The 19,895-nt window shown below is 46.3% G+C and overlaps 3 protein-coding genes and 2 long non-coding RNA genes across 9 annotated transcripts; 2 read left to right on the forward strand and 3 right to left on the reverse strand.

The window, feature by feature from the left end:
• Positions 1–447: 447 nt before the first annotated feature.
• LOC120823072 (palmitoyltransferase ZDHHC23-A) lies at positions 448–5,466 on the reverse strand. 4 transcript variants are annotated; one of them, XM_040183144.2, is made up of 5 exons: positions 4,949–5,465; positions 4,195–4,328; positions 3,278–3,886; positions 2,396–2,563; positions 448–2,297 (listed from the first exon to the last, which is right to left on the reverse strand). In XM_040183144.2, the coding sequence occupies exons 2-5, from the start codon at positions 4,311–4,313 to the stop codon at positions 2,024–2,026; spliced, it is 1,170 nt and encodes a 389-aa protein (XP_040039078.2). In that variant the 5' UTR covers positions 4,314–4,328; positions 4,949–5,465; the 3' UTR covers positions 448–2,023. The 4 variants fall into 4 exon arrangements, with proteins under 4 accessions (XP_040039078.2, XP_040039076.2, XP_077962876.1 ...); XM_040183142.2 differs by having other exon boundaries at positions 4,195–4,772; XM_078106750.1 differs by having other exon boundaries at positions 4,546–5,465.
• Positions 5,467–7,071: 1,605 nt separating this feature from the next.
• Positions 7,072–12,547, reverse strand: LOC120822162 (V-type proton ATPase catalytic subunit A). 2 transcript variants are annotated; one of them, XM_040181584.2, is made up of 15 exons: positions 12,326–12,547; positions 11,606–11,703; positions 11,156–11,284; positions 10,789–11,003; positions 10,573–10,710; positions 10,343–10,494; positions 10,037–10,199; positions 9,802–9,910; positions 9,526–9,648; positions 9,311–9,425; positions 8,995–9,058; positions 8,658–8,861; positions 8,342–8,436; positions 7,933–8,104; positions 7,072–7,827 (listed from the first exon to the last, which is right to left on the reverse strand). In XM_040181584.2, the coding sequence occupies exons 2-15, from the start codon at positions 11,685–11,687 to the stop codon at positions 7,735–7,737; spliced, it is 1,854 nt and encodes a 617-aa protein (XP_040037518.1). In that variant the 5' UTR covers positions 11,688–11,703; positions 12,326–12,547; the 3' UTR covers positions 7,072–7,734. The 2 variants fall into 2 exon arrangements, with proteins under 2 accessions (XP_040037518.1, XP_077962878.1); XM_078106752.1 differs by lacking the exon at positions 12,326–12,547 and adding an exon at positions 12,025–12,269.
• Positions 12,548–13,192: 645 nt separating this feature from the next.
• Positions 13,193–17,102, reverse strand: LOC120822163 (actin-binding protein WASF3). Its single transcript, XM_040181585.2, has 8 exons — positions 16,938–17,102; positions 16,018–16,152; positions 15,774–15,927; positions 15,562–15,679; positions 15,268–15,452; positions 14,540–14,752; positions 14,168–14,445; positions 13,193–14,069 (listed from the first exon to the last, which is right to left on the reverse strand). The coding sequence occupies exons 1-8, from the start codon at positions 17,068–17,070 to the stop codon at positions 13,918–13,920; spliced, it is 1,368 nt and encodes a 455-aa protein (XP_040037519.2). The 5' UTR covers positions 17,071–17,102; the 3' UTR covers positions 13,193–13,917.
• LOC120822164 (uncharacterized) lies at positions 15,407–16,852 on the forward strand. The gene is made up of 3 exons (XR_013468384.1): positions 15,407–15,549; positions 15,625–15,667; positions 15,759–16,852. It is a non-coding gene; the product is annotated as an uncharacterized LOC120822164 (long non-coding RNA).
• On the forward strand, positions 17,099–19,017 carry LOC144410361 (uncharacterized). The gene is made up of 2 exons (XR_013468385.1): positions 17,099–17,176; positions 18,784–19,017. It is a non-coding gene; the product is annotated as an uncharacterized LOC144410361 (long non-coding RNA).
• Positions 19,018–19,895: the final 878 nt, after the last annotated feature.

Consider the following 19,895-nt stretch of genomic DNA (forward strand, 5'->3'; position numbering starts at 1 on the left):
TGGGAATACCACACATTATTCATAAATCGTCACTAACTGACAGTGAGGATGGTGGCTTGTTATTTCCCCATTCAGCTGTCGGAAACGGGTTCTCCCACTTGGTTGTTTGTATTTACTCCCTGAATGAAATTGAACTCAACTTTATTCTTGGAATTCTTGCCTCAGCAGTCAGAAAATTGAGAATTTTCTCCCACATCATCTGACATTCCATTCATAATGTTTTGACTCCCTCAACTACAAATAAAAGTACACATCGTCACAGAGGCACATTGCCCAAATCCGTCACAGTCCATATCTGCTTCAAGCATACCTCACATATCAGACACACATCTCACACATGAGAGTACATACTGTACAGAAAAACAAGATGAGAATATCAGAAATTCACTTAAAGATTAGAACCAGGACACGGAAATAAAGAACAGCAACGAGGAATAAAGGGCTTGGTTTAAGTAACGTCAAGCGTTTATTAACGTTCTCAATCTGTTGTTTAGATAGAAAGGAGCCAAAAGGCATTAGATGCGTTGTTTTCTTCTTTATAGTCCTTCTTTGGGACATCGTAGTTTCACTGCTGCATCGTTTTCTGACTGTGATAAGTTGCAAGGAAACTGCAGCACTTCATTCAGATTCCTATTGGCTTGTTACATATTGTCGCAGTGAGGAGCGGCCGTGGTCGAGGGAGGTAAAAGGAGAGGCAGCTTCCTCTTAAAATGCTCAGACCGGCCTGCAGATGTCCTCAGACCGTACTCCCGCCTCAATGTTATGAGCTGATAAACTCAGGGATTTAAAAAAAGAGACACGGGTTTGAACTTAATTGATTAATTGATAACTATCTGTTATCAATCAAGCCAATTAAGTCATGGAGTGAAGAGATCACATACTTCTGTTTGCTGTTTATTGAGCTATACAAGAGAAAATAATTACTTATACACATGAAATGTTAGAAGTTGTGGACAGTGGCCATCATCTTAATATACATTAATTATATAGGAACGTGATCATTTACAGGAACAAACTTTGCAGGTCTTAATATGTGTAGGTCAGCACAGGCTAAAAGGAGAACTACTGGCAACAGACAGCAGTGGAGAGCAAGCATTACATTAGAAAAAAAATCAATAACTCTGAGCAAAGCAGAGAAGAATATGAAGTTCTTCTTCATCAGTTATGACTCACAGGGGTCAGATGCATCGCTCCATCCGTCTGTGCCACATTTGCGTGTCTGTTTTGTGTCATCTAATGCTGAATAAACAGGTTTCACCAAAGTGCTGGGGGGCATTTCAATCAGGAGAGACTTCTGAATATTTAACAATGATGCATTAAACATGCATAAACGTTTAATGTGCAAAGTTCTCCATCCAGCCGTAGGACAGACCGGGGGCCTGAGATGCTGCTGAGATGAGGCATCATGTGCTTCCCCTGTTTGGAGGTGTCGGGGGGGGGGGGGGGGGGGGGGTCGGTTGCCTTTGTGCTTGCTGAAATGACGTCTGACAGCAACAGAAAGGAGAACAGCTCTTAACGTTAGGCAGCAACGATGCGATTGGCATACGGAAACGGTGCCCTCGTTTGGTTGGCTGGTGCTCAACGAGCCCGCCCCCAATCAGCTGATGGCGCACCCAGAGGGAGACAGGAGGCCCCTGGGAAAGGCACCGGCTTCTCCAGCCTTCCTGACTGAATTTAGGCCACGCTTCATTTCTCTCTGCTTGACTCAGACGATCTTCAGGGGGGCCTCCAAAGAAGGTACCTGAGATACCGGAGCCAAGAGCTTGCTGCTGTTCTTCTATTGGTTAATCGGCACACGGTTCCTTTAATAAATTGTGCGACAACTTTGAAAACAATCATGAATTAGTAGACTCCATGTAGGCTGCATCAGCACCGTGGAGTCAAAATTGTGTTTTCAGTTTGGTATAAAGAAGCTTGAATGGAAAAAGCAAGACATGAGCTGATCATTTCTAAGCAATGCCCCGGATGTCGTTCTTCATGCTGTTCAAACAGTCCGTTGTCAGGATGTGAGTACAGAGGCAAGCTACACTAAGTCAGGGAGGCTGGAGCGAGGAGAAACCGAGGCGTCCGTCATGGTGAGAAACTCAACCCAGTTGTGATAGAAGCCGCGTGAAAACTCCCCCGTGTCGACGGCGAGTCCCCACAGGCGCCTGCGGCCCGTTTTGTTCCTCAGAGCCAGCTGGGCCTCCCGCTCCGTCACGTTGAAGCTGATGTTCGCGACCTGCACCACCAACAGGTAAATGAGTCCACACGTGACGATGCTGCTGTACCAAGCACAAGTGAAGCAAAGGGCCATGCTGTGGGAATAAAGATAACCAAGACGTGTAATAAGAGACAAGAGAACGGCAAATAAAACCCAATCCAGATGGGCGTATATGCAGCAAATCTATATTACCTGGACTGACTGTAGACGCCGGGGCAGTAGAGGAGAGCCGTCATCAGATGCTGCCGAGGACAGAGGCTGCGGAGCACCACGCTGATGCCGTATAGCGAGGTGGACAGGAACACACACAGGGTCAGCAGGAAACTGCGATGGTTCGCCTGTCCAACACAGCTGTTTATCCTAAAGCACCTCAGCACACACAGACGTGATACAGAGACACAACACAACGATCCAGTTCAGAGACTGAAGCAGCAGCAACGATGCCTGATCCAGGGCGATTTACACTGTGTGTAAAATGATGCAAAAGCAAGGTTTTAAAGCTTACACGTGAAAGACTTTCGCATTATTCCCGGTCGTATTAAAGAAGCTGTTTAGCTCTCTATTCAGGGGTGGCCTCGTTCTCCTGGTAGCTCGGAAATGGTGCGTCTTTGGGGGCTTGGACCCTAGTGTAAGTGCTGACAGGTCTAGTTTAAGTCTATAATTGAAAAGGTTCTCCACCGTCTCTGGATTTTCTCTTGAATAGCCGGGATATTGTTTCTGCAAAGTGCTTAAATGTCAGTATTGAGTGCTTTGGGCACCTCAGTCGATCATCCACGTCCATAGAACGGACTCTGTGAAATAGTGCAGCTGAATTTGCTGATGGTTGTGTAATCAGATGGTCTAATCTATTATTTCAACCCGCCGTAGTTTCTCTGCCCTCTGCTCAGAAAACAGGAGAAAAGTTGAGCTTTTTCTGATGATGTAATTCCTGTTGTGCGGAAACACGGCAGTTACATAATCAACCTTCCATTTTCATGATCACGCTCTGCTGTGGATAAGAAGTATAAATAACTTCAAAGTTGATTCACCGGCCCGGCGCAAGAACTATAAATACACATGTTATTTCCGACCCACCAGATGCAGTGGTGGTCCAGGCGCTGGACACATGACCCGCAGGTTCGGCAGTGTCCGGCCCGCGGGGGGCGCGTTATTTTGCACACAGGACAGGTGCTCCATTTTGCCGCCAGGGCCTCTTCAGCTGAGGACGCTGCCGACGGGATGGACCCGTGAGCGCGCGTGGGTGTCTCGCCGGCCTCCTGGCGATGACCCTGCGCTCCCTGCAGCTCGGCGCTCACCAGGCCCGGGCCTCTCTTGGTGTGGACGAGGCACACCACGGTGAGGATCACCCCTGCGGTCACGGCGCACTGCTGCGGCCGGCCGACGTCCCCGCGGGGTAGAATCTCTGCCACGAAGAGGTAGTACATGTAGAACAGGGAGAAGAGAGCCAGGGTGAGGAAGAAGAGGGTGCGCGTCTTCTTTCGGTGCGTGGCGTAGTAGTACCACAGCACCAGGCCGGGCAGAGCCGTCAGGATGAGGACGCCCAGCAGGTAGTGCAGCGCCGCCACCCGCAGCAGGAGAGGCAGCAGCACCAGGACGGGGATCATGGAGATCTCCAGTTTGTCAGTGATGGCGCCGCGTAAGGGAGGCCCACATCCGCCTTCACGGGGTCTTTCTTTCAGCCACCTGTAGAGGATGGAGGTCATCGAGTTGCTTCTTTTCAGAGATGGATTTATTATTTGTTCTTGGGCTTGTGCTGATACATTTTTTTAATGCACTCTAGCATCCAATTATCATGCTGCTTTCACATAATAAGTAGTAAGGGAGCTGCTCTTTCAAACTTAAGATTGACATTGTTGCTGTAATAGCAGAGAGAGTTCGTATTGGACGCCATTTTTATCGCGTAGCCGAAGGTGTTACTTTAAAATAGATACTGAACTTCTCTTGGCTTATTTTACTTTCTAGTTCAGCACTTTTTCTCCGGGCCTTCATACCTGTTGAAGGCTCCATCCAGATCCTCGCAGTCACAGCAACATCCGTACTGGTCGATGTCACACTCACAGCAACACATCGGATCGTCCGGCTCTGGAGGCCTTAACTTCTCCCATTTCATGATGACGTTTATAAGCTGTCATTTCAACACAAAGGGCCATCAATTTACACGCAGGGCTGTTACGGGATGAACAACAAAACATTGGTGAAGAGAACGATTAAATAATCAACAACTACGACAAATCCTCATCATTTTTTTTATTGATTTCTGTAGTTTGTTATAATCTGCGGCTTGTATCCAAACACACACACGCCTCAAAATGCCGTATTACACAGGCCACAGGGACTCTTACTGGACTCCGTTTCCTCCTACAAGATCTTCTGTTTGTTATAGGAATGAATGATGTCCAAAATCAGAGGCGTCTCAGTTCCCAAGAGCTGCAATGTAATTTGTTGAAACAAGGCCACAGCGTCCACAGAGACAAACTATCTGGGTCGGTTCTCAACACTCAGAGACGTTCTCGAGTTGTTGTCCATGTGAGGAATTATTTTATTTTGTCATACAGAGCTTGATCCAAATCTACACAGAAATAAGCAGAATATGTATTAAGAATAGAAAGACAATTCATATATTTCAGTCAAGGCTTTTTTTTGTTCACCTTATCTCAATTTCCTAAAATAACTCCATACTATTTAGTATTAATGACCACAATAACTTGCACTTGGCACAATTAAATCTTTTCTCCCTTAACTTACCTTAAGCGTCCTCAAGAAAACAACAAAACCATCAACACGTGTGAGCTGTAAAGTCAGATTCACGCTCCACGTGAAAGTTATGGGATCTTCAGCGAAGGATTGATGATAAAAGACGACTCTTTGTCACTCAGCTCCGTCTGCAAATGACTGCGGAGGAAAAATGCAGCCTACTTTCTCCTCATCTGTTTGAAATTGGCATGTTTCCCCCGGGAGGCCTTTTCATTTCTTTGGATTCCCCCGGTGGAAATGTCCCAACGGACGGCAACCTGGACTCCTCCTGGGGCGAGCTCGCTATCTCCCCCGGATGTCATCGGACAGCTTCCATCAGTTCTGCTCTTTGAAGTGTGAGCACATGGCTTGGTAAATATAGGTGGCACCTCAACCGATGGGGGGCAGAACGTCAGGAGCCCGTCACGCCTCTCCCCACGAGCCGGACCGCGGCGTGCAGGAGAGAACATGACAGGCACTCGTAGATGAGAGAAGCGAGAGCGAGGATCCAGAGGGCAGCCGCACCCTCTGGGATCACATTTCCTCCCACTATAGCAACCCGACCGAGACGCCGTGTGTGTGTGTGTGTGTGTGTGTGTGTGTGTGTGTGTGATCAAAGGGATGTATTTAGATTACACTCTCTGTGTGATATTCGTGACATCATTAGAACGGTGACAACGTGACAAGCCGTCTCTGCGGGGAAGCTGCCCCCCTGCAGAGGGGGGGTCAACCTTGTACACCGCTGCTACATTACATCAGTGAACAGTTGACCTGTGAAAAATCTAAAACAATGCAGCTTTTTCAAAGTGATCCGTCAGAAGTGACGGCTCAGAGAATTATGGGAAAGCACACTGGTCAATAATTACATGGAGAATTGTTTAACCTCCAGTTCAGTTAATATTACACACACACACACTTCCTGCTGATTACGCGTTACTAAGAACAAAGAGAGAGATGCAGGTCCTTCGTAAACCACTGGCAAAAGGATCCTGAGACGTCTCTTACCGCGCGAGTCTGAATCAATGCAGGAAAGGAGCGATGTTGCACTCGCGGGTTTATGCGTCCATTAGTCTTGATGGAGGCCGGAACCCGAGACAGCGACTGTAATCTGTTTTGGAGGAATTAATGGCGGGAGCGAGGGTGAACTAAGAGCACGTGCTGGAGATAACACACCGGCTAATGTTTCTTTATATCCTCCACTTGCGTTTTCCCAGTTGAAGCCCTTCACGGTCATCTCTTCCTTTGAGTCACTGGGTCCAAACACCCTGGAACAGCTGCCAGCGTCCAAGCAGTTGGGATTACATCATGTTTATTTGTTTGATTACATCATGTTTATTTGTTTTGATTATCAAGTGGACAATACTTAGTATCACAGGGTTTCATCCCTATCCTGCTGTAGTGTTCACTTTACTCTAAATAGGACCGTATTTAACGAGATAAACGCCATGCTGTATTAAAGAAGACTAAAGCCAGCGATCGAGACCAAACAGCCATGTTGACAGTGTTCACTGAGCTAAATGTGAAGAATTCACATTCAATTTCTCAGTTGCTGTTGATCCATTTTTTGGGCTCAACCACCTCCAGTTCTGCTGAGGCAGAAAAGTGGATTTTTTAAAAGTTTAGATTTGATTATTTGATTTAGTTAAGAATATTAAAAATGTTGATAAAAGATATAGAGATGCTTAAATTAAATCGTAACACCCATCAAGTTTAAAACTATGTGACACAGTAAAACACTCTGGTACACCATGTACTCTACCTTCATACACGAGTCTGTGCACTGTGTCAAAGGTCGTCTCCTCACTTCTTTAAAGCTCTTGAACACACATTAATTCCTGACTGTCTCCTTGCAGCATTCGCCCAACGCGTGAGCGCCACCTGGAGGTCGGAGTCTTCCACTGAACATCGGTGTGCTCATCAGTTTCAAAGCTAAAAGTAAACATTTGTACGTCTCTGTCAGTTAAAGAAGTGCAAATACATTTGGTTGAAAGACTACTATTTTAACTAAATGTATTTGTACTCTGTTCTATACAGCAGCCAATCAGCAGAGTGGCGTTTAATTTACACAGTAAAGAACATTCTGGAGACCAGAGTGACTCTACAGTGAATTTTACAGTAACAACAGACCTCACTAGTTTGTTTTTAAACATTTATTTCAGGAGACACCAACGTATCACAAATATAATAGAGAGACATCTGATACAACACAAATCTAACAGACTCATTCATCCACACGTTTGCAAATAAAAGTATCTTGTCCACAACATTGATATCACACTTAAGAGGTAAGAGGTGGACGAATGCCTTTAACCCCCCTTCCCCCCCCCCCCCCGATATGCAGTGCATCTGTCCCTTTGCCTTTGTGTAGGATTGGTATTATACTCTTAAATATATTGATCACTTTCACATCTGGGGAAAAAAAAGAAACATCCCTGTCCACTCTTTGAAGCAGCCATTGTTTAAGTGCAACACCTGATGGGTGGCCCCTGATTTTAACCACATGTGGTCGCGCCGCTACACGCAAGCCGCTACACGCAAGCCGCTACACGCAAGCCGCTAACCGTAGTCTCACGTGTCTTCGAGGATTCCATTACTGCATTTTTGAAGTAGTCAAAAAATCAACAAAAACGGAAAAATTGTGCCAGGAATGTTTTTAGGGGACGTAAACAACAAGGAATAAAAGGGAGTTGACATTAAGAACACGGGCCATTCAATCCGCACTATGTTGCACTGCACTGGTGGGGGGGGGGGGGGGGGGGTCGTCAGATACTTGGGAGCGGAACCGACGGCTCGGCGACTCACTCCTCCAGGGTCCTGAAGGCGTTCTGCATGTCCTCCAGCAGCTGGGCGAATTCGGCTTTGATCTTCACTTCGCCGTCCTTAACGGGGTCCTAAAGAGTCCGTTGGGCACAAGTTATTCGTCTCGGCGGATAAACGCTCGTCACAGACGTGTAGAAACGTATGAATGTAAACAGCGAGATGGGGAGCGGTCGTACCTTGAACTTCATGGAGCTGATTTTGTACAGCATCTCTCCCATGTGCTCCTTGATCATCGCCCAGGTGATTTTGTTGTCGCTCTGTGACGTGGACTCCACCGCGTGTCGGGCCATGTCGTAAAAAGAGATCATGTTTGAGAGGATGCCGACCGTCTTGTAGAAGGGGCAGAACCTGCATGCAGGGAGGAGAGAACGTGTGAAGCCTACGGGCCGTCTGGGAGGGATAATACATTTTATCCATGTTTCAATGGAAATCCCTTAAAACACACATTCATTCCAAAGCTGTGTAGTTTCTGTATCTGACGACTATATTTTCTCATGTCCCCGAACTGCCTGTAGGGGACGTAAACAGTGCTCATTTCTTTCTCTTGGTAGATGCTTTGTGATGGACAAAAGGTTCCGTCTTCACCTGTCGTAGGGGGTGTAACCGTTCTGCTGCAGGAAGTCATCCTTAATGAGCTTTGCAACTTCTAGAGTGATCTTATCGGTCTCGGCCAGAGACGCCTGTGAGCGAAACAAGAGCAGAGGAAGAGGATCGGTCACATGCATTCTTTCAGAGTCGTTGATTAACCAGCTTTAGCATGCACCATTAACTAGAGCTCTACAGAACCCACATTTCACTACTAAATGCAGCAAGAAAGTGGCAGTAGAAATGGTGTTCATTTGGAGAAAAGACTAGAAATGATTTTCGGGTGGTAACCATGTTAAATTATCTTGAACCTCACCTTGCCTACAAGCTGCACAATCTCAGCCAGGTCCTCCTCCTCCTGGAGAATCTCTTTGGCTTTTGTACGCAGAGGAACAAACTCAGGGAAATGTTTGTCATAATATTCATCCAGAGCTCGTGTGTACTTGCTGTAGCTAATCAGCCAGTTTACTGAAGGAAAGTGCTTTCTCTGAGCCAGCTTCTTGTCCAATCCCCAGAACACCTTCAAAAAGAGAAAAGAAGATTGACGCACGGCAAGAATGAAAAAGGATATATATATATATATATATATATATATTGACCGCAAGATTAAATATAAGGAATCCAGAGCTGAAGAGGAAATACTCCTTGCTCACCTGAACAATGCCTAATGTGGCTGAGGTGACAGGGTCAGAGAAATCTCCACCAGGGGGTGACACACTAACACGGACACACAGTAAAAGAAGAGTCAGTATAATAATTGATATTTCACCTTGCGAGCATAGGTTTGTTTTTGTTACCCCCCCAAAAAAGGAACTAAACTCACTTCATTGTGTCTGAGAGAAATAGCTGCTGAGCAGGTAGAGCATAACATTTCTAACCCTCAATCTTTTAACGCACCACAAGTTTGGATTTAAAATCGCATAACAGATACGTTATACAGATACGCCGCTGGCGTTAAAGTCGACTCACGCTCCCACGATGCTGACGCTGCCTTCCCTCTCTGGATTTCCCAGGCACTTCACACGTCCGGCGCGCTCGTAGAAGGAGGCGAGCCTGGCACCGAGGTAAGCAGGATACCCGCTGTCTGCACAAACACACACACACACACACACACACACACACTCAAGGTCTCACGCCGTCCCCATACCAATGCATCAAATCGATTGCATCCATTGTGAACTTACCAGCGGGCATTTCGGCCAATCTTCCGGAGATTTCTCTCAGAGCTTCGGCCCATCGAGACGTCGAGTCGGCCATCATGCTCACATGATAGCCCATATCTCTGAAGTATTCGGACAGCGTGATCCCTGCAGGGCGACAGTAGGTGGAGAGAGGCATCAGCTTACGGAGTCGGGCCGCTTGTCCGCTCGGTCCGTTCTCGGGATGCAAATCTCAGGCTAATCTCTTGCACTCAAGCTCAAACAACGAGACTGTTCTCTAAAAGCGCGAAGGGTTGGTACCTGTGTAGATGGAGGCCTCTCTGGCAGCCACAGGCATGTTGGATGTATTTGCAACCAGCGCGGTTCTCTTCATGATGCTCTCGGTCTTTCCATCAACCTCCATAGTAAGCTGTTGGGCGAGAGCAGTGTCGCATTAACTCATTTTTTTCTATATCTAAAATTGTTACAATGTATCTTTACTGTATTCGTATTTAAAAAGTAAATAAAAAAACACATGTATGGCAAATATCTTTACCTCGGGGAAGTCCCGCAGCACTTCAGACATTTCATTTCCACGCTCTCCGCAGCCCACGTAGACAATGACGTCGCTGTTGGAATACTTGGACAGCGACTGCGAGATCACCGTCTTCCCGCAGCCGAAGGCGCCGGGTATGGCGGTGGTGCCGCCCTGCACGCATCTGTACGGCACAAAGGTCACGCGGTTTCATGTGAGGCCAACGGATTTTACATCTAAATAATGTAAGTAGTTCCACATGTGTGAAATCTCATTTTTATAAAAGATTAAAATGGAGGCTAAAGACGCTCCAATTGGACCACTCACGGGAAAAGTGCGTCCAGAACTCTCTGACCCGTCAACAGCGGATGGTTGGCAGGTAGCTTCTCAGTGACTGGGCGAATCTGTCGCACCGGCCAGACCTGCATCATGGTGAACTTCTCCTTCACGCTTTCAAACTCCAGCTCCAGAACCACGTCCTGAACGCGGCGAGATTATAAAATTAGTCCCACAGAAACTGGACCTGTTTTTTTTTTTGTACCTGGACAAACACTCACAGAAATGTCGTAGTTTCCCGGTGGGGCCAGGTAGGTGACGGTGCCTCGGTTGCGCGGTGGAAGCATCAGCTTGTGCTTTATGAGAGAGTTTTCGAACACCATGCCGTAGATATCGCCACCTGTCACGTGACTGCCGACCTGGAGGGGAGAACACGGGCAATTAAGTCGGAATTTCTCCAAAAAGGACGGACACCTCACTCGGACTATTTTTCTCACCCGAAGACTCTGCCCGGGGTTGAATTCCCATTTCAGGTCTCTGTTAAGAGCCCCGATGTTTACTCCCCTTGGGATATAGATGCTCTGAGTGAGGTCATTGATGTCCTTCAGCGGACGCTGGATGCCGTCAAAGATGGAGCCCATGATTCCCGGCCCGAGCTCCACAGAGAGGGGTTTCCCCGTCCGGAGGACAGGGTCACCGACGGACACACCGGCTGTGGCATCATGTTAAGGTAAACTCACACTGTGTGAAGTGGCTCTAAAATGTGTCTCTCGTAACGTTCATTATGTCCGTCTAGGTTCGGAGTAGCTCATGGTCGTGATTTGTTCACACGCTGGTAGGTCACGTGGCGGCAGAAAAGGATACAAGTCTCCTCGTAGACCTGGATCGTTGCCATGTCTCCCTCTAAACGGATGATTTCTCCCACCAGCTCACTGTGTCCCACGCGAACCAGCTCGTACATGGCTGCTCCCGCCATCGCCGTCGCCGTCACCACTGTCAGAGAAACGTAGAAACGAATATGATGACGCTCAACGGAGCGAACAGACGAGCAGATCCGTAGTTTTCGTGTAAGACAACATGACCTACAAGGTCATCTCAACATTTTAAGTTGTACTTTTTGTAACTATGCAACTTCTTTCAGGATGTATCCGTTATAAGATGCATATTGTAGAAAAAAGAAACACGGGTCGGTATTTCAAAATATGCTGTTCACCTGCTGCTGAAATGTACTGTCATTTAAAAAAATGAAATCCTACAATGAACGAATTGTATTTCTATATATCAATTTAAAATAAAAAGGGCAACAAAGCAGACCTGGTCCAGAAACTCCATGTACGTATCCGAACTCGCTTTCTCGCTCCTCGTCCTGGATCTTGGGAAGGTTTGAGGTATCCATCTTGATAGTTTATGTCCTGAAAAAAGAAAACAGAAAAGAGGAACTAGAATGAGACACGGATACTCAATGCCAATTCAAACGGAATGAACTCAGCAGACACATCTTTAAACGCGCTGCTGCGTCTCACCCAAGACAACAATAACAAGGTTATGTACTGTGCAGAGAAGTCAGGCTACTTTTAACCTAAATTTGATTAAATTCAAGATGACAGTTGTTTATCCAGGCCTGACAGATCCGCAGCGCGGTGCGCCACAAAATGAAAAAAAGCACCAAGTCAGCGGAAGGTCAAACGTTAACCCCGTTGAGTCATTTCTCTTTGGGTTAGAGACAAGCTTACGTTTGTCCCCGCGGTCCACGGCCGAGGACGTGCTAGCTAGACAGAACGCGTCGCGACGGGTTGTTTTCAGACACGTTAACGTTCAGGGCAAAGCTGATTAGGTGTGTGCGTGTGTGTGTGTGTGTGCGCGCGCTCCGGGCTCCTAGCTTAGCAAACACAAGCTATCCTCCTCCTCGTCATCATCACCACGTAAAGGTTACGCTGAGCCGACGATAACTCGCGTGACACTCGGTCCAAGAAGAGCAGAAGACGTCGGACTGTGTTAACCGCTTATATGACACAGTTACTCGACGTGTCTTACCGTGTGTTAATTTGTAATGTTGGTGCTCCAGGATTGACTGTAACGTAGCAGGCTGAGGCGGGATGGGGGAGCTTCGCTGTGTTAATCACCTGCCAGGCACCGGACTGTCACGGGAAGAAAACATTCTCCATTGTGGCTCCGCCGGTTTCCCCTGAACTCGCTCTGCTGGATGACGACGGAGCCAAAATGGCGTCTGACACGCAACAGTTACCCGAAGATAAGTTCCGCCTTTCTAAACCCCACACTAGGCGCGTTACTGACCTCTGCTGGATGCCAATGAACGATTCATAAATAAAACAACAACAACATGTTTGCAAATCCATCCATATTTCCGCTAGTTTTGTTTTTTTCACCGACCTAATAGCCAAACACGCTATAACTACATTATAACATGTAATAACACTAGCAGAGCACATGGTGATTTATACTTGTATTCAATCATTGAGGGCATCTCTGTTGGGATCATCAGCAATAAACTGTGTTTTTAACATATTGAAAAATTCACCAACAGCTAATATGAGACAATAAAAGTCAGATGCCGATTGGCGTCTCAAGAAATGCCTGCCATGTTCACACTCATGCGGTTAATCTTCATCTCAATTCAACTTTATTTTAGACACATACGTCCATATTACAAAAATACCAAAGCTCCTGCATAATAATTCAAACACTATGATTCCGTATACTATCCAGGTTAAACTGTAAATACAGCCCCTATAGAATCATTGTGCCTGGAACGACAGTTTAAGTTAAATTAGAGGAAGATGAGGGAGAAGAAGAAAATGGTAAATGAAGAGATAATCGCAACATGATTTTCTGGCTAATAGTTAATCTTTTTAATGATATGTTAACATATCCAAAGAAACATCACAATAAATAATGATTTAATGGCAGAACAAAACTATTCAGACCGGTCATGAGACCCTACTACACATAAAGTGGGTAGTGGAATGGTCACAGATTGAGGTAGCAATTAAAAATCGTTGTGTGGAATTACCTGTCAAACATTCACTTAGTTTAGGGAAGGGAACATTTGGTCCTAAATATGATCACAGATGTGTGGTTTCATAAAGTGATGAAACTACATACTAAAGACCATGAAAGTTGTACTTCATATACTTCATAGTAGGTATTTTCCATAATAGACATTTTGAATTGTCAAAGTAGAAAAAGTACAGGTGCTACTTATAAATTCATTGATGGCTGTGTTTCTGTTCAGGAAAGTGTGACAGTGTGACAAAGAGCCAATGGCAGGATCTTGAAACCGAAGCACCGTAATGGAATTTCAGCCAATCATTTTATTATTTATACGTTGGCTTCGCCTACTGTAACGTCAGAATTTTTAAGTGAAAAAGGCCTAGAACTGGTTTGGGGTCTACTGCATATTTCATCACTGTGTACGGAGTGTTCAAGGTGTCAGTTTACTAGGCGACGACTTTTTACTAGAACGCACAGTTCAGATTGGCCAAATGAGAAAAACATAAGATGTGACACACTTGCTATGTGGATTCCACTAGGTGGAGCCCACCAGAGGGATTTACAGTTTTTCTCTTGTGTGCACTGGAGATCCCGCTGAAGAGTTTTAGTGGCCATCAGTCCGACCACTCGTTCTCCTCCAGCTCGGAGTCCTCATCGGAGTCGGTGAACTCCACCGCGATGCGCCGGGACAGGATGGTGGCCACGTCGTTCCCCACCGGCTTGTTCTGCTGCTCCTGCTGCTCCTGCACCTTCTTCAGCTGGATGCCTGAGGAGGGCACAGCGAGGCCACATGTTGATCGCCTGTCACCATACGGGTCACGCGCACGTGTCCGATGACAAGAGCCCAAACCGCGCCCAACTCACCCATGCGGATGGCGTACAGCAGGTCGCTCCTCCCGTCCCGCGCGGCTTTAGCCTCGCCTGTTCGGCCTCCGCCGTGTCCTGCAGGGTGTGAGGACGCGGCGGGGGGAGGGAGGGGCGGAGGTGGAGGGAACATGTGCGACCCGGGGGGAGGCACAGGTGGGAGCGGGCAGCCCGGGCCTACGTGCAGGACTCCGTTATGGGATGCCGCCCCCGGTGGGAAACCAAAGGCCGTCTGCGCTGAGGGGATGGGTGGGCCCGGGGCGGAAGACGGGGGAGAGCTGGTTCGACAATGAAAGAAAGAGGATTACGTTTGCGGTGGAAAAGAGAGATATTATCTCTAATTCCTTCTCCGATTATGTAACAAAAACCTACTGGTAATCCGCAGGTGGGCGCGTTGGAGCGCTCGCTCGGCCTGCAGGTGGGGGCTCTGCTGCTGTGGCACAGGTCACTCTCCTATAGTCGAGATCGATGCTTTGGTATTCGTGCTCCACCGGTGGGGAGGGATGTGCGTAACCGCAGGACTTGGCGTGATTACGAGCAGCCTGGGCGGGCACTGGGGGGACGGGGTATCCCAGGAGGTCAGGCCTGGATAAAAAAAAATGTAAAAAAAGGAGAGGGCCTCACGCATCCAGATGGTGGATTTGTTGTTATGAAACAGAAATTCAAGCTATGCGCAAATGAGACATTTCTATTTGGGCCACAAGGTTATACTCATAATAGGATCTACCCCGCCTAGAAAAGTACATTTTATATTTCATTCCTCCTTTTTTTGTCTTTGTCTCTGTGTTCGAGATTATGTTTTGATCACACAATTTCTGCATGTAGCATATTTTTATCTGTTATTGGGTCACAAGGTTATTGTGACCTTTCTTTAATATTTAAAACTGAACATTGACAGTGACGTAACGATAGAGAGATAAATAACATGTAATGTCAACAGGAAAATTCATATTATATTCAACTATTTACAGTATCACTATTCAATATTTTTCACTTTGGACAGTCAATATAAAACAAAACATTTAATTGTAAACATTTAATCAGTTTGTGACATTTCAAATGTCTGCATCTCTACTTCCGGTGACAAAATGAGCACGGACCTGCCGTCCGGTGAGAGCGAGCCCTCAGATGATGCTCCTCCGCGAAGACTCTGCGGATGGCGGCGGTCCGGACGAAGCTCTTTGTCGAGCGCCATCATGTTCCACTCCTGCCTGCGGTTTCGGGCCTTTCTCACCTTCTTGACTTCGCGATGAAGGGTGCTGCTTTCCACGCATCTCTTTTGTTCCTGGGAAAGACGGACGAAAGGGTCGGGGGTAAAAAAAGAGATGGAAAACCCTCTCGCCAGATACAGTAGATGCACACGGACAAAGCAGTGGGTAAAGGTGAGCGCTCACCCTTTGCCTCCTCTTTTCTCTCCTCTTGTCCTCCGTGTCCTGAAGCATCTTCTCCTTCCACAGGTCGAAAAAGTACGACGGGTCTGAGTAGAACTTCATGGCGTCGGTAGAATCCTCCCTGATGTGTAAAAATGATAATGAGACGACTGAAAAATGCTCACTGATCAGATGCTGAGGGCTTTTAATGTTTTTTTTAGCGACGCCTGCGGCACCTGAAGGCGGTGAGGTCGCCGAGTGGAGGAGGCCGGTCGCTGCTGTCGTGCATCTGAGCCACCGAGCTCGGAGTGCTGCCTTTGGACAAAACCTGCTGGTCCTGGACGGGCGAGCTCCGGAAGGCCTTCCTCAGGTTGATCTCCTGCAGAGACACTGCGAGACAGGCGCTAGGAGTCAATCGCAACGCACGTGAGGATGAAAAACCAGTGATTTAATGGTCTGGACGACCTCCAGGGAACTGACCCTCCTCCACGCTGGAGTCAAGCTGGGTGACCTTGACGGCCAAGCGGTCGATGCGGTCCTGCAGCGAGTTGGCGCGCACGTAAAAGGTGTTGGCCTCGTTAAAAAGCTCCCCGAAAACATTTTCTGCATGGTTGCCTGCAAAAAAAAAAAGGGGGCAGGGAACCATTAGTGGAGGTAGAGAAGCCGTTAATACACAGAGAGGTGTTTCAAACCAGAATAAGCACAGCGTATTGAACAAAAAGGACAATATGTCTTATGTTTGTATTATATATTATATTACTCTGGATTATAAACACTAGGTGTTTGGTCCCCATAGACGCAACAGCATTAACGGCACCCGTCAAACCGCTCTGATCCACTTATTGTGGCATCTATCATTAGGCTGCCTGTGTTTGTGCCTTCGCTCACTCTCTCTCCATCTTATCTGCCCTTACAAAGCTTCACGGTAAGCTGTAAGCTCCTTTAAGTCCAGGCAGACACATATACACGTATGTGCGCACGCACACACACGCACACACACACACACACACACCAGAGCATTAATGAGCCAGATGTCCAGGAGTAAATTCGCTTCCCAAAATTGTGTTTCCCTTTCACATTTGACTTCAGTGCGCACACAGTAGCACTTAAAACACAGGTGAATGATTGTATAGACATCGTCCTTTATGATTTACAAATCAAACCCTCTCTGCTTCTGTACTATTGGGCTGATTTGAATGTAGGTTATACAGTAGATGTCGGAATTGTCTAGTGTTGGATAATAATGTACGTGCACTTAAACAGATGATACATTATTTGTGTTTAATGTTTTTTAAGTTAAACATCTTGTGTTCTTTATAGTTTCCCCTTCTGTGATTCACGTTAAAGAAGCATCTGAACGTGCCGCGGTACAAACTAAACACGAGTAACTGTGATCTTACTCAGACTACTGAGCTGGCGAATGATAGCGGACAGCGTGTTGTTGGTGACACATTCCAGCTCGCTGCCGATCCCATCAGGCACCGCACCTTGGCACAGGTGCCGAGGCTGAATGTTTCTCTTGAGCAAAGGCATGACCTCCTCTCACATCTCGCCCACAGCACCTGCTGGGGGACAGAGGACGGCTCGTTGTACGTCAACACCATAAGCATGAAGCTATACGTCAAGTGGGTCAAACAAGGTGTCTAAGTGCGTTCATGTTATTAAACTGAGCGATGACACGTTGAATCCAGGTTACTGATACTGGATCTTTGATGCTTTCCAGCATCGCTGCATACTAATAATTTCAGAGGCGGATTATACAAATAAAATATAGAAATAGGATTCTTTCTTTTTTTTAAGCACTGCTGTAATTTTCAATTTGATCCCACTAAAATTAACACGTGACCCTGCAAGCTGAAATTATTTTTGTTTTGATTATATTAGTTTTAAGGAATTAAAGGAAGTGTATTTGACAGCTTCAAAATGAAACCTCTCCTGCTTTTGGGGACATTTGCCTTTGGATGTCACAATTTATCACCACCTATCAAAGTGGTATGCCTATTGTTATTGGCCTTTTTAAAAAAAAACATTGCACAAGCTCATCACAGCTGTTTTCAGTGTGACTACAGATGTGGCAGTTTTTCCATTGAATTTGCAAGTCACTTTACACGCCCGAATTAAATAAACTCGACCCACCCAAACAAGAGGTTGGGTGATTGCCAGTAATTACAGATTGAGAAGAGCCAGCACACCAGTAACAAGAAGAACAAGCCTGGATGTTTGATGATATATGGAGCTGCGTCACCGGGAACAACAAAATGAAGTTCACATTGAGAATTTTAACAAATATTAAGCCCAATATAAAGTCCTACATTTTGGGTTTACTTTTTCAAATGATTAAAACTATTAGCCTGGATTAGCCTGGACAATAAGGGATATATTTTACAAGCAAATCAAGGGCTTTAGATCTTTACACAGACCAAACCTACTTCCGCTGAGTATGTGAGTCCGTTAACAAAATAATCAAGATCCTCACCCAAAACATACTCTTTGAATGGCATAATTACTGCCAGTATTAAAACGGAATTTATGAATATGCAAAACCATCATTACAATGTATTGTTTTCCACACAATTCCCTTGCTGGGGGGGGCTCTCTGAAGCGGGCTTTCAAACGTCAGACAGCAGGTAACTCAATCACACGGGCGCGTAAAAAGCAACGGACCTGTAATAAGTCGCGTCGTCCTACCATAGAGGTGGGCGAGCTGGTCTGGAGCCCTGGACGTGCGTTTGTTTCCCACGTCAGCACGCCGCGATGGAGCGGTAACGGTCGGTCCCGTGCAGTTCCGTCCGAGTTGAGCCGACCCTCGGCCGGCCCGCTGCAGCCGTGCGCTGGACGTTGGCTTCCGTCATCTCTGCATGGCGGAGTTCACTCTGAAAACAAATCTCTCCGGTCCAAATCACAGCTTGAGCCTCGGGGGATTTGTCTAGCAGATTTACGCCAGTCATCCAATCACAGCCATCAAGCCGGCCGTATGACATCCAGTGTTTCCTGTGCGGATGTATTAATGCTATTTTTATTTTTTTTCGAAAGTCATTTGCGGCCTTCTATGAATTGGATATTGACACAGATATTTCCAACTATTAATAGTAACAACTGCTTCAAAGCTGAAACAGCCCCTTAATATGGAAGTCTGAAAATCTATTAATTTGTGCCAGACATAAAACACATTTAATTTATATACATTTGTAACTTGGAATAAACGTGAAAAGAGCTTTAGCCTTTGATTTTTTCTTTTTCTCACAGATGGCATCATCTGGATTGCAGGACGGACTGGTGTAACCCAGATACGAGGGCTTAAATCTTAATAAATAGAACAACCTGATATTATGGCTCGTAATGAGTATCGCTTTACATGTGTATTCCTTTTCTTTAGCCTTTTGTTTTGATGCTTTTGATGGTTTTATGTGACACACTTTGAGTTGCCTGGTTGTTGGAATGTGCTCCACAAATAAACCTTCTGGCCTTGCTGCTTTCACAGAGACATTGTTGATTTCAGGCGACCTTCATTTACACAGCACTTCTCACATTAGTTGCAAGGTGCATTATAGAAAGGAGAAAGTGGGGGAATAGAGGGGGGGAGGGGGGGCACAGAAGACGAAAACAGGATGCACACAACCCACAAAGTTAGAAAATGAAGAAAAGTTAAAGGTATAAACTGATTGGGCTTATGTGAGACATTTATCCCATCCTATGTTACGTGCAGGATATTAAGTAAAGTGAAAAAAAGAAGAGCATTTTACCATTGGATTGTAGCTTCAAAGCTTTTCATTTTAACGTACAGTCTCAGAACAAAACTGACCGCATCACCGAATGTCAGCGTCACGTTCGTCACGGAACAGAAAACACTTTCTCCATCTCTGTCTTTTCTTGCAGGGACGCTCAATGTCGTCGGTTCGCTGCTGAGCAGTGGGAGCGCGGCGTTTCCCCCGAGGGGTCTTTTATATTTTTCTACAGTGCCATAATCTCTTGTCCAGCTCAGAAGTATTAACCCCAATACAGTACTTACCCTCCCCATTATCACCATCATTGACCTCGCTGGTATCACACCACCGGCTTACCCACTTACTGCACACTGGCCCAAAACACTAACACCTCTATCATCCGTCACACGCAGACTGCCTCTCCTCCGATATTTGTCCCGCTATTATGGCTTTCTAGTCCTACTCCATACGGATCACTGCCAATGCCTCGGCAGTTATTACGCAGTGAGTGAGCCTCACTGAACACTGAGCCGTGTCACCGGGCCTCAGTGTGAATCCTCGGATTCATTTGGCGATGTCTGATTGTATCCAAAGGAAGTGTTGTGTATTTTGTTTTATTTAGATGGAGGGTACCTTTTGAGGACATGCCCTTGC

This window comes from Gasterosteus aculeatus, chromosome 7 (genome assembly GCF_964276395.1).
Source record: "Gasterosteus aculeatus chromosome 7, fGasAcu3.hap1.1, whole genome shotgun sequence".
NCBI lineage: Eukaryota > Metazoa > Chordata > Actinopteri > Perciformes > Gasterosteidae > Gasterosteus > Gasterosteus aculeatus.